This window comes from Pagrus major, chromosome 11 (assembly GCF_040436345.1).
Source record: "Pagrus major chromosome 11, Pma_NU_1.0".
Lineage (NCBI taxonomy): Eukaryota > Metazoa > Chordata > Actinopteri > Spariformes > Sparidae > Pagrus > Pagrus major.
In genome coordinates this window covers 15924587-15938462 of record NC_133225.1, presented here as the reverse complement: position 1 = coordinate 15938462, position 13876 = coordinate 15924587, and the positions used below count along the sequence as shown (strand labels likewise).

The following is a 13876-nucleotide window of genomic DNA, read 5'->3' as shown; positions in this document are numbered from 1 at the left end:
TGTCCTCTCTGTGCAAATACAGCACATGTAAACCTTAACATGGTTCTTACTTGCCTTGAGGTATAATTTCATGTCTTTTGTGAGGACTGATGTAGTTGGTGTAGGACTAGACTATAATGGAAATAAAAAGGATGATGATGAGATGAGCTCATCCCTCATTGACATCAATGACAGTTCTGTTTTCTATAAAGTCTCTTTTTTCATCACTCTGCCCTGATCTAACAGTCTCAACCACCTGGGAAACAAAGGCCTTACACGTACTGTACTGCACTGTGGTCACTTGCTAACTTGCTGAGTAATGGGTGGTGGACACTAACCTGTCTGGCACTGTGTTGCCACAGGAAGCAGAGAGGATATGTATGTTTTTTTGTTCTAAGTGTCTGGGTGTCTGCTTGCTTGGTCTGCTGATTTCATCATCTCTCTGGGCTGAAAACGTGTGCTCAGTCAGTCAGGCCAGTCCTGGGCGAGGAGGGGTGTGTGTTTTTAAAGAGCAGCCCCTGGAAGAGTGTGTAAGGCAGCTACGGTCAGAGGAGTCCAGTGGTTATCTTTATCAGAAGCCATGCAGGGAGCTGTGGTGCTGCTACTGCTACTGAGCTGCGTAAGTCTGATTATCTACTGACTTTATCTCTGTTAAAATGTTGACAGTGGATTCAAGTTAAATTTAATTGAATGTGTGGTGAAGGCAGAAGGATTAGCTGTGTCTGCTTAGATTTTGAATGTCTGTATAAATTATGAATGCAAAGAGCTTTGGAAAACAAGACTTTAACTATCAAACAATGTTTCCTGCATATTTATACAAATAAGTACACCAAGCCTTGCTTCATTTCTACAAATGTAATTTATTCAGAGGATTTGATACCCTCAAGATGATGTGGATTATCTTTTGAGTCTTATTTTACTTGTGCCATGTGGAAATATGCTGTACAAGATATATTTTTATATTTAGATATAGCACATTATCTTCTGACCTTTAGAATCACAATTGACTCTCTCATCTTCAATTTGCTTGTCTCTATAATCAATCTAAGTTTTCTGTAAATGTAGGGTAGGCATTACTGTGAACCAGTTTGTTTCTGTTTTTTAACATGGTGTATCAAATATTTCTGCATCAGGCTCGTGTGTTTCTAACATGTGCATGTGAGAGGATTACATCAAAGAGTAAATCTCATAAAATACTCTGGAAAACCCTTTGCCATCTGCAGAAATAAGGCCTGAAAGGGTAACAAACACCACTGTACAAAACAGTGGGTAAATTTACACATATACAGTGCTGCATATAGACTGATGACAGTTTTTTGTTATGACTTAATATCTGGACTTGCCCATATTTCAATTCAGGCCTGGTCAGTAAATCTTCTTCTTTTTTTTAACAAATTAGTCAGTTAGCCAGATGAACAATCACTCTCACTTGAGTGATTGAGAGTGTCCCTCTCATATCACAATAGTGAGTCAATTTTAAAAGAAGAAATAAAAGGGGTCCTGCAAATTTGAGCCAGAATTCCATATATTCATCCTGTTCATTTCTCATTTTTTTCTTCACTGTCTCTGGATGAATTGAGCTAAAATTGTCAGTAGCATGATCCAGTCAGATACAGTCAGACTAAATAAACTGAATAAACAAACTGACCTCAAGACATCACACAACACAGTTTCGTACTGTTTAACTTTGTTAATATATGGCGGACCCTGCCACCTTTCTAGCTTCAAACAGTGTTCTGGGGACCTTTTTTTCCTCTGAGAACAGCTTGTTTGTTCAGATAGGGAGAAGATATATATATTACTGAGTTTGTATTATTACCCCATTAATATTGTAAATACTAAAATTCTGAGTTTAAATTGTTTTCTCCAAAACTACATAGTGCACCTTTAAAGCCATTTGTATAAGATTTGAATGTTTCTGACATTGGCGCCCCCTTGTGATCAAAAAAGACACTGTCGCAGACACCAATACACACTGCCATATCAATAAAATTAACTTCACTGATCCTATAAACCATGCTTTGGATTAACACTTTTTAAACTAGTCACCTTCTGTGTGTCTGTGTGTTTGTGGTGTGTTCAGGGCACGATCCAGCAGATGATCTATGTCTTAGGAGATCCTACAGCAGCAGAGCAGCACTGTCGAGATCACAGCAGCACCTGTTCAGCACTGACAGACACACAGGTACAAACAAGACACTATAGTCAGCTTCAAGACACTAAACTGTTGGTTCTTAAGGTTTATATCCTGATAGCACCTGTTTTGTTTCTCTTTTTTTCCTGATATTATAAACTTAACAGCCAGCAAAGTGATCCATCCAGCATAACATAAACTAAATAAAGACTATTTGATTATGAATGTTATTGCTGTTATGCCCATCCAAACATATACAGTATATGTATGATAGGACCTCTGAATGATGAGACTCTTACAGGTCATGATTCACAAAGATATTTTAAGATTGGTCCCCAGTCTCATTTTTGTTCTTAGATTAGACAGTTTCAAAAGCCACATTTATCTAAAGCCAAAAATGTTAGCCACCCAGTTTGCTAAGTCAGCTTGCAATGTGTAGATTTTTTATACGGTGGAAGAGTTTTTGCCAGTCTTCCTTAGATTTTCTCAGTAAAATGTAAATGTTGAATTCTTCCACAAGGCAAATATTTCCTGCTGGAAGGAACGGAGCTGAGCAGTTTGACACCACGATGGTCATGTTTACAGTATTGAAAAAGTCTTAATTTACTCAACTATCTGAAGTCTGACTGTAAGGTTGTTCAAAGCCAATGTCAATATTTATCTGTGGGAAAGTGGCCAGTGAACAGGTTAAAGATTGGAGCTGGCCTGGGAGCTCCAAACTTCATGCAACAAAGCTTAGTGACAGTTTTTACACACAATATAATTAAAACAGGTCTGATAGGAAAAAGAAAGTAAGTGTTGGTGAACTGAGGGTACGTAGGGTCTGCAGGGTCTGCTCTCAGTGAAATGGTCGCAGTGCTTTTAATTTATCAATGACATGTTAGTGGTCCTTTGTAATATTTATCCACAGTACGCTGCTGGTTAAAGCATCTGCGGAAATACCATTCCTGTCTGTCTGTCTGTCTGTCTGTCTGTCTGTCTGTCTGTCTGTCTGTCTGTGGAAGACACACAGGGAGTGTCTCAGAGAGGTTCAACATCATAAAAATTTGATTGGTTTTGGACACTAACTGAGTGTTATATTTGTGTGTGATCCCATCAGAAGAGTGTTTACATTTCCGAACAGACTCAGCAAAGAGAACACAGTGCTGAACTGTAACGTCTGCTTTTACGATTTGGAGCTGTGGTCTGTATTCTTGTATGCAGCTCCTTAGGGCATTATTTATTACTTACTGTAACTTAATTGATGTTGTTAATTTACTTTGTGCCCTAGAGTTGACTAATCCATTCTTGCTTTAGAGCTAATCCATACTGGGACTGAGGAGAATGGCAATTACACAACAGTACAGGATTTACTGAGAAACCTCGGTCGGTGTTATTCTCACTAAAGACTGTAAAATGGTGACTTTGAAAGGAGTTAAGCACTCATGCATGTTGCGGACAAGGTATAACATTTTCCTTATGTAAACCTTTCCCAGGAGGTTGGAGCTGTAGATGAGGTGACCATGCAACCTGGGATCAGAGTATCATCCACACCAGAAAACACCCCTCAAGACACAAGTCCACAGGTGGCTTCCACTGAGCTGACACCAGGAGTGGATCAAATGAATGACACCAACGCTGTTGAGACAACCAAGGCTCGCACAGACACTCCAACCAACAGAGAAAAGGACAAACCAACAACTATGAGTAAGGAAGTAACTCAAGGTGGAGGCACTGTACCACTGCCTCTGACTGGAAGTGAGCAGCTTTCTAATTTACAACCTGACATATTAGAGACAATGAAGGAGCCACGGAGCACAGAAGGAAGTATCATAACCGGGACTCCTTTGATCCACACACTTCAGACTTCTCAGTACTTGAGACAACTTCATCAACCATCAGTCCTGGAACGTGCTGTGACGGCCATTTCAACCCCTTCAGTTCAAGCTGAGAACCCCACAGCTCCAGGTGTCTCATCAGGAGAGGCTGTTGGAGATACAGAGAGGTCCTTTTATAATGAGCCACAGTTCGCTACTAGATCTACTCTTATCTTAGGCCCCATTACAGAATCAGGGTTTGTTGCTACCAGCGTGCACCCCTCATCTGATGGAGGAGTAAGAGAGGCGAGGCAGGAGGCAGTACCACTAGTCATTATACCTCCAGTTTCAAGCAACCTGCCAGTTAAACTCTTAAGACAGACAGAAGAAAATGTTTCCCTTGACAGAGCTTCAGCTGAGGACTTTGATGCACCTCAGACAGATCCAACCCCAAACCTGACTGTTTTAACTCCCACACTACAAAGTGGAGAAGCGTTTAGAGTCAGGAACATGGAGGGTGAGATGAGTAATGTTTCAGCCAGTGAGATAAAAGAAAAAGAGGAAATAGAAGACAGGTTGGAAACTGTTTCACCCAAAACAGAAACATCACCACAAAAGCAACTTCCAGGTGCAGAGCAGGGGAGTGCAGCAGAGACAGATGGAAATAAGATAGGTTTAGTTGTTGAGGAGGAGGAGCAGAGACAACAGTTGGATAAAGACAGTTATAATAATGACACCGACATCTCTGAGAACTTTAGACAGTCCTCACCTGACTGGAGCACTGAAGACTCGTTCATCCCATCAGAGACTGAACCAACACAGCAGACTAGTAAAACAACAAACCATCACAGGGCAGGATTAAGACCTGGGATCAGAGGTCAAAGGGTAAGACATTGTTTACATACAGCTGCAGTACCTGTGCATTTACAATAACCAAAGATGAATGTGACTATTGTAGTTATTTTTGTCATTTCACATCTCGGCATACTTCAAACATCAGATTTATTCACAGTGAAATTGAGTGCAGAGTGTTAATGTCATTACAAATGCATAAACAAACCACACAGGAAATTTTAATCACATCTGTGTGATATTCTCATCTCATTTTCCATCATGACCTGGGATGAAATTGAGTTTGCGTGCAGCTGATTTGATGACTGAGATGGCAACATATATCCGTGTCAAGTCTAGCACCTAGAAAGCCATGCATGTGTGTGTGTGTGTGTGTGTGTGTGTGTGTGTGTGTGTGTGTGTGTGTGTGTGTGTGTGTGTGTTGTAGAAGAGAGAGAGGTTAGTTTCCAAAGTGAAAGCCTTCGTCGCCCTCCTCTGGCTAAACTGGTGTACTCTAACCCTGAACTGTGAAATCCAGATTCTAGCGTCTCAGGCTGAAGACTGTATGCAGTGATATTTTACACCAAACTCTCCTTACCTGTAATATCTGCATTTCTGATAGCTTCACTACCTTCTGTCAAGAGAGTAATGTTTGCCCAGCTCTCAAAGGGTTGCAGTACGTTATTTTCTGGTAGAGATGATTTAACTGTTCCACCTCACTGCTTCATCAGGGGTTACAGGGTCCACCTGGGCTAACAGGACCACCAGGGCCTAAAGGAGACAAAGTATGTATTATACTCAACATGAATCAAGAAATCTTTTTTTGTCAAATGATGTAATTAAAGTGATGTAATTTGCAAAGACATAGAGAGAATGTACAATATACTACCAAGTTGGCTGATGCTTTAGGGCTACTTTTACCCCAGGGGGTATTTCTGTAGTAACATTACTTTTAGCTAACTTTATCTATTATCCATCTCTTTCAGCTTACCTTAAGCTAACTATTTGAACTGTTACTCATTTGACTCACAGTTCAAATGGTTAGTTTAAGGTAATTGAGGGTATACAGTACCTGTAAATGGTCAAACAGCTAAAAGTTATGGATAAATGGCTAAAACAGAGAGCTCAAAGGCTAGTAATTGAAATAGCTAGAAGAAGCTAATGGTGAAATAGCTGAAAGTGACACATGGTTGGCATGGTTAGGTTAGCCACGATAGCTCTAATTAATGGATAATCAATTGAAATAGTTTGCTAGATGTAAAAGATAAATAGTTGAAATAGCGCATAGAGTCAATAGGCTGTGAACCACTGGTGTAAAAAGTGTTGAGTGTCAGTGCCCTCACCCACCACTGTGGCCAGTCAGACTTTAAAATGGTAAAGGTAGAATGTAAAGCTGGTGCGGAAAGCTAGCATCTAGCATGCTAAACACCCAGACATTTTTCTCAGGAGTTGGTCAACAACCAGACATTACAAGAAGGTAAATACTAGCCTTGTATTTGTCAGGTGTTTAGAAAGAAATATGACTCAAGTAGGATGCTCATGTTACTTTGTTTTCAGCTAACATGACATTAGCTAGGTGTGCATTTAGCAAGTTAGTCATAAGGGGCTGTGGCATTATAACTAACAGCTGGCTATGCATTTGACTAGCTTAGCTTAAGTAGGTAAGCTAAGTTTAGCTTAGTTTAACTGGCAGGTGTTTGTTTCAGTCGGTGTGTCAAAACAAGTTAAACTAACATAAACTGCAGCTTAACCTGTTGTCTACAGAAGATTTCTGAGTAAGAATTTGTGTAGAGTTATTTTTGATTTAATATTTATTCATGTCTTATTAAAGGGGCACTATGTAGTTTTGGAAGAAATTCAAACTCAAAATTTCAATATTTTCAATATCAATGAGGTAATAATACAAACTCAGAAATATTTATTTTTTCCATAACTGAATAAACACGCTGTTCAAATAAGGTCCCCAGGACACTGTTTGAAGCTAGCAAGGTGGCAGGGTCCACCAAATATAAACAAAGTAAAACAGTAGGAAATTGTGTTGTTCTTTAAGGTCAGTTTGTTTATTCAGTTTATTCAGGAAAAGGAAGAGCTTGTTTATTTATTTATTTCCCCCAAACTACATAGTGCACCTTTAAATTATGTTATTGCCAATTGATTGATTGAATTCTGAATTTCATTAAAATATGACCCATGTAGTCTGGCTAGTTGTCTGCCTAGTCTTGCATTACATTATTTTCCTCATTATTTGATTTTTTATTCATAGGCAGCTTTCACTTTTTTTTTCAGTTCTCACAAAATCAATAATTGTTAATAGCTTGTACATTTAATACACATCAAGGTGGTTTCTTTAATTCCCCCAGCTATGATACCTATATCCAGTATCACTAATTAATGAAGTATGATATTATTAGTCATTAGCAAGTTTATGTATGGTGTAAATTACCCTCTTCACTTTGTCAGATAACCGACAAAAACCTACTCTCTGATTAAACGTCAGATAAAGCTTGCTCTGGTGCCATGTTGTGATTTCTGCTGTACGATCAGATTTAACATTTATTTTCTGATGCCACAGGTTTTAAATCAGCTCTAACTAGTAACTTAAGCTTTACTGAAGCCATATGACACAACAGTAGCCAACAGAGTTCAATAGGCTGTTTATGTCACTGTTTTGTCAGCTTTTTGTGGAGTTCTTCTACACCCCAGTGGTCAAACAGTTTATTGCAGCCATTAATTCTCAGTTCTGAATGAAAAAGCCAGATTATTATCTCTGGCAGTGCTGATCAAAATGTAGAAATGTAATTTAAATATCTGAGACCTATTGTTTTTCTTCTTCACAGGGCTATCAAGGCATTATGGGCAGGACCGGGCAGACGGGATATAGAGGCCCCATTGGTCCTCCGGGGATGCCTGCCATTGTTGTATATAAAACCTCTGAAGAAGAGTGGGAGGCTTTCAAGGTAAACTGTTATTGTAGCTCTGCACCAGTAACCACTTGGTGCTACACACTTATTTGAATTTATGTTCAAAGTGTGAATATGGATCTGGTAAAATAAGTAATGCTATGCCAATATACGAGCTATACAAAAAGACTGAAAGCCTATACGTACAGTATAAAGAAAATAAACTGAAACTGGCTCATGTCAATTTTGAGCGTAGAAATAGAAATGCACATCACACAGAAATACACTGTAGAAATACAAATCACACAGTTGAAATACACTGTAGAAATACACAGAACACAGTAGAAATACACAGTAGAAAAACACAGCACACAGTAGAAAAACATGGTAGAAATACAGAGCACACAATACAAATACAGAGTAGAAATACACATTAGAAATACACAGTACATTGTAGAAATACACTGTAGAAATACACATCACACAGTAGAAATACAGGGCACGAAGTAGAAATACACAGAACACAGTAGAAATACAGAGTAGGAATCCACATCACACAGTAGAAATAGACTGTAGACAGACAGTCGAAATACACAGTAGAAATACAGAGCAGACAATAGAAATACACAGTAGATAGTAAAAATACACTGTAGAAATACACAGCACAGAGTAGAAATACACATCACAAAGTAGAAATACACAGCACATAGTAGGAATACAGAGTAGAAATAAACATCACAGTCGAAATACACAGTAGAAATACACAGCACACAGTAGAAATACAGAGCAGACAATAGAAATACACAGCAGACAATAGAAATACACAGTAGAAATACACATCACAATAGAAATACACAGTAGAAATACATAGCACACAGTACAAATACACTAGAAATACATATCACAGTACAAATACACAGGAGAAATACAGAGCAGACAGTAGAAATACACAGTAGAAATACACATCACAATAGAAATACACAGTAGAAATACACATCACAGTAGAAATACACATCACAATAGAGATACACAGTAGAAATACACAGTGGAAATAAACATCACACAGTAGAAATACACATCACAGTAGAAATATACAGTAGAAATAAACATCACACAGTAGAAATATACAGTAGAAATAAACATCACACAGTCAAAATACACAGTAGAAATACACAGCACACAGTCGAAATACACAGTAGAAATACACAGCACACAGTCGAAATACACAGTAGAAATACAGAACAGACAATAGAAATACACAGTAGAAATATACAGTAGAAATAAACATCGCACAGTAGAAATACACAGTAGAAATACACAGCACACAGTAGAAATACAGAGCAGACAATAGAAATACACAGCAGACAATAGAAATACACAGTAGAAATACACATCACAATAGAAATACACAGTAGAAATACATAGCACACAGTACAAATACACTAGAAATACATATCACAGTACAAATACACAGGAGAAATACAGAGCAGACAGTAGAAATACACATCACAATAGAAATACACAGTAGAAATACACATCACAGTAGAAATACACATCACAATAGAGATACACAGTAGAAATACACAGTGGAAATAAACATCACACAGTAGAAATACACATCACAGTAGAAATATACAGTAGAAATAAACATCACACAGTAGAAATATACAGTAGAAATAAACATCACACAGTCAAAATACACAGTAGAAATACACAGCACACAGTCGAAATACACAGTAGAAATACACAGCACACAGTCGAAATACACAGTAGAAATACAGAACAGACAATAGAAATACACAGTAGAAATACACATCACAGTAGAAATACACATCACAATAGAAATACACAGTAGAAATACACAGCACACAGTCGAAATACACAGTAGAAATACAGAACAGACAATAGAAATACACAGTAGAAATACACATCACAGTAGAAATACACAATAGAAATACACAGCACACAGTACAAATACACTAGAAATACATAGCACACAGTCAAAATACACAGTAGAAATACTGAGCAGACAATAGAAATACACAGTAGAAATACACATCACAGTAGAAATACACATCACATTAGAAATACACAGTAGAAATACACAGCACACAGTACAAATACACTAGAAATACATAGCACACAGTAGAAATACACAGTGGAAATAAACATCACACAGTAGAAATACACATCACAATAGAGATACACAGTAGAAATATACAGTAGAAATAAACATCGCACAGTAGAAATACACATCACAATAGAGATACACAGTAGAAATACACAGTAGAAATAAACATCACACAGTAGAAATACACAGTAGAAATACACAGCACACAGTAGAAATACACAGTGGAAATAAACATCACACAGTAGAAATACACATCACAATAGAGATACACAGTAGAAATATACAGTAGAAATAAACATCACACAGTCGAAATACACAGTAGAAATACACAGCACACAGTCGAAATACACAGTAGAAATACACACGCACACAGTCGAAATACACAGTAGAAATACAGAACAGACAATAGAAATACACAGTAGAAATACACATCACAGTAGAAATACACATCACAATAGAAATACACAGTAGAAATACATAGCACACAGTACAAATACACTAGAAATACATATCACAGTCGAAATACACAGGAGAAATACTGAGCAGACAATAGAAATACACAGTAGAAATACACATCACATTAGAAATACACAGTAGAAATACACAGCACACAGTACAAATACACTAGAAATACATAGCACACAGTCGAAATACACAGTACAAATACAGAGCAGACAATAGAAATACACAGTACAAATACACATCACAATAGAGATACAAAGTAGAAATACACAGTAGAAAAAAACATTGCACAGTAGAAATACACATCACCGTAGAAATACACATCACAATAGAGATACACAGTAGAAATACACAGTAGAAATAAACATCACACAGTCGAAATACACAGTAGAAATACACAGCACACAGTCGAAATACACAGCAGAAATACAGAGAAGACAATAGAAATACACAGTAGAAATACACATCACAGTAGAAATACACATCACAATAGAATTACACAGTAGAAATACACAGCACACAGTACACATACACTAGAAATACATAGCACACAGTAGCAATACACATCACATTAGAAATACACAGTAGAAATACTGCACAGTGCCAAAAGAAGCTTCTATCCCTCTGAAACGCTCAAAATTGACATACTGTAAGCCAGTTTTCACCCTTAATGAATTAAAGGACAGGAAAAACCTTGTTTGCCATCAAATAGATCCAAATTCAACCAGTTCAGGCTTGGAGACCTCAGTGAAAAAGCTTTTTTCACTCAAATACAGCTTATGCTACTGAAAGCCTATACGTACAGTATAAAGAAAATAAAAAAAGCAACACCTAGTTGATACTGAAACAGTAGAGACTATTACAATGGTATATAAATATCAGGTACATTGTTGCTCATATGTGTTTCAGTGTTAATATTTAGCATGTTGGACTGTTGTCACTTCTATATATAATTCACTGTAAAGGATTAACATACCACAATCGAGATAAAGGTGATACAACAAGTACAATTCTTGAAATGTTTACATACATGCTTTAAAACAGAATCATCTTTTTTCTGCTGACAATTTCATTTCCAATGCTTGGGTTATTGTTTTTGAAGCGTGTTACATTCATCGGTAGTCTGTTTGAGGATACATTTGAAAAATCATTTGAGAGAAACAGGTTTACAATATATAAGTAATAGTCTGTCTGTTATTTCCTCGCAGAAAAAGAAGATCTTTAAAAAGCTGATTTCTAACTGGCCGGTAGGTGTTCGTTAAAATTAATGCACCTAAAATCCTTCTTTCCCCACTGATTTCAACAATTAGCTGAATCTCAGCCTCTGTAACTTCAACTTCATGCTGTACTATTACTTCATTTACAGTGTGTCTAGTGTAAAAAAACACACATGTAGTGAATGTTGTGAGTCAGTTCTTTTTTCCCTCGTCAGAAACTTAAGGGGCCTCCGGGGCCTTTTGGACCTCCAGGAGACGACGGACCAATTGTAAGTTGTCAACAGTGTTATAATTTACTTGAAAAGGCGACATTTAAACAGATTGTCATTCCGTAACATAACCAAACATAGAGAGATTTTAAAAGGACTCCTGTTCTGTTCTGATTTTGTTTTCCAGGGGCCACCTGGAATTACTGGGAAACAAGGACGAAAAGGAGTTCAAGGGAAAATCGTAGGTATCTTTCCTTTATTTGCATCTTATCAGAGTCTACAGTGAGGCTTTGTGTGCTAGTTTACGAGCTCATTATTCAGCAGACTAATAAGGATTGTTTCATTCACACCTCTTCACATGTCAGACATGTAGAAAGGCGGTGCTCAGCTTCATGGACAGTACTTTATTACAGCCTCTTCTCTTCTCACACAAACACCCCACTGAACTCAACACTACAGAATGACTGATAATGTACTGAGTTGACTGATTTATGTACAAAAACATGTAATCAACAATAAGGAGACGTGATAGTTTATTAAAAAACTACCAACTACAAACACTAAAATGTATGTATGGATGTTCTCCACCAAGTTCATTGCCCCAACACACACTATCAATCAGTATGTTTCTCAACAGTAAGCATACTCACAATAGATTCATATATCATTTGTGATATAAAGAAGAAAATTTATGACAAAATTATCTCATAACGTGGCTTTTCTACTATGAAAGTCCAGTCAAGACCAGACCAACTCCTTACATGTCATGTTGCACTTCAGGGCAGTCCCGGACCACAAGGCATGCCGGGTCCTCTGGGCCGACCTGGAAGTGAAGGCAGCCCAGGAGAGCACTCAGATCCAGGCCCTCCTGGCTTACCTGGAGAACAGGTAAATCTGCTGAGAGTCATGTAAAATACTGTACATGTGTGTTCTCATAGCGACGGCTTTCTTGTGCGGTGGCTGTGGCTCGGGTAGAGCCAGCGTCTTGTTATCGAAGGTAGCTGGTTCGATTCCCCTGCTCTGCATGTCGAAGTGTCCTTGGGCAAGACACTGAACCCCAAAACTGCTCCTGATGTGCTGGTCAGCACCTTGCATAGCAACCACCACCATCAGCCTATGTATGTATGTATGAATTACTGTAAGTCACTTTGGACAAAAGCGTCTGCTAAAATGCCCAAAATGTAAATAGCGTTGCATTGATATCAAACAGGTCTTTTCACGTAGGTCTTCAAATTGCTTATTTTGTCCAGTCAACAAACCAAAACCCAAACACTCTTCTTTACTATCAAAGACGAAGAAAAGCAGCAAATACTTTGAGAAGCTGGAACCAGCAAATGTTTGCCATTTTTGCTCGAAAATTGACCGAAACAATTAATCGATTATGAAAATAGTTGGCAGTTTTCTCTCGATCGACCTGTCGAAATGGCTACTCATTGCACCTCTACATGTAAGTGCAGTACTGTTACAGCTTGATAAATTTACTTTGTGCTCATCTCCACAGGGTCCCAAAGGCTACAGAGGAGAGAAGGGCAGCAAAGGGGAGCTGGGTGAGTGGGTAAGAGTGGCCTCAACTTCTAATGTTATGGGGATGGAAATTATGGAGGCCTAAGTATACCTTAGACTATTGTAGTTGCTCGTATGTGAAATTGTTAGGTATTGCAGAAGTGTCAGTTCCTCAATTCAATCCGTATTCTGTATGTCAAACCCCTTTAGGGTTATCAAGGGGAGCCTGGACCACAGGGACACAGAGGACCGAATGGCGACAAGGTCAGATCCAACACACACACACACACACACACACACACACACGTGAGGCCTGGTATATGTGATTCTAATTTTCCTGTTTTACTGTAATCAGGGAAATAAAGGAGTGAGAGGTGTTGTTGGTGTCCCTGGCTACATAGTAAGTACAGATGACTTTACTAATTAATGGCAGCCTCATTATTACAATGTTCTCATAGAATGAAGTGAGATTTTTTTTACTCTGATGAAAATGAATACTTTTTGTTAATTGGTGTTTGTTTGAGTGATTACTGAAATCTTCATGACTCATTAGTGATTTTTCACGACAACATCTGAACCATCCTATGTTAACAGGGACTTCCTGGAGCCAGAGGTCCTCCTGGTTTTCCAGGACCATCAGGAACTCAGGCCAGTGTCAACAATTATCCACAAATAACATTAATCATATAAATATTCCTCCATCTTGACCATCAG

The 13876-nt window shown here is 38.1% G+C and overlaps 1 protein-coding gene across 2 annotated transcripts; it reads left to right on the top strand.

The window, feature by feature from the left end:
* Positions 1-535: 535 nt before the first annotated feature.
* On the top strand, positions 536-13855 carry LOC141005028 (uncharacterized). Of its 2 annotated transcripts, none has more exons than XM_073476760.1 (13): positions 536-598; positions 2063-2164; positions 3589-4794; positions 5472-5525; positions 7578-7697; positions 11442-11480; positions 11666-11719; positions 11847-11900; positions 12440-12547; positions 13161-13214; positions 13373-13426; positions 13518-13562; positions 13757-13855. In XM_073476760.1, exons 1-13 carry the CDS (start codon positions 560-562, stop codon positions 13850-13852), a joined length of 2025 nt encoding a protein of 674 aa, XP_073332861.1. In that variant the 5' UTR covers positions 536-559; the 3' UTR covers positions 13853-13855. The 2 variants fall into 2 exon arrangements, with proteins under 2 accessions (XP_073332861.1, XP_073332862.1); XM_073476761.1 differs by having other exon boundaries at positions 13161-13206; positions 13757-13799.
* Positions 13856-13876: the final 21 nt, after the last annotated feature.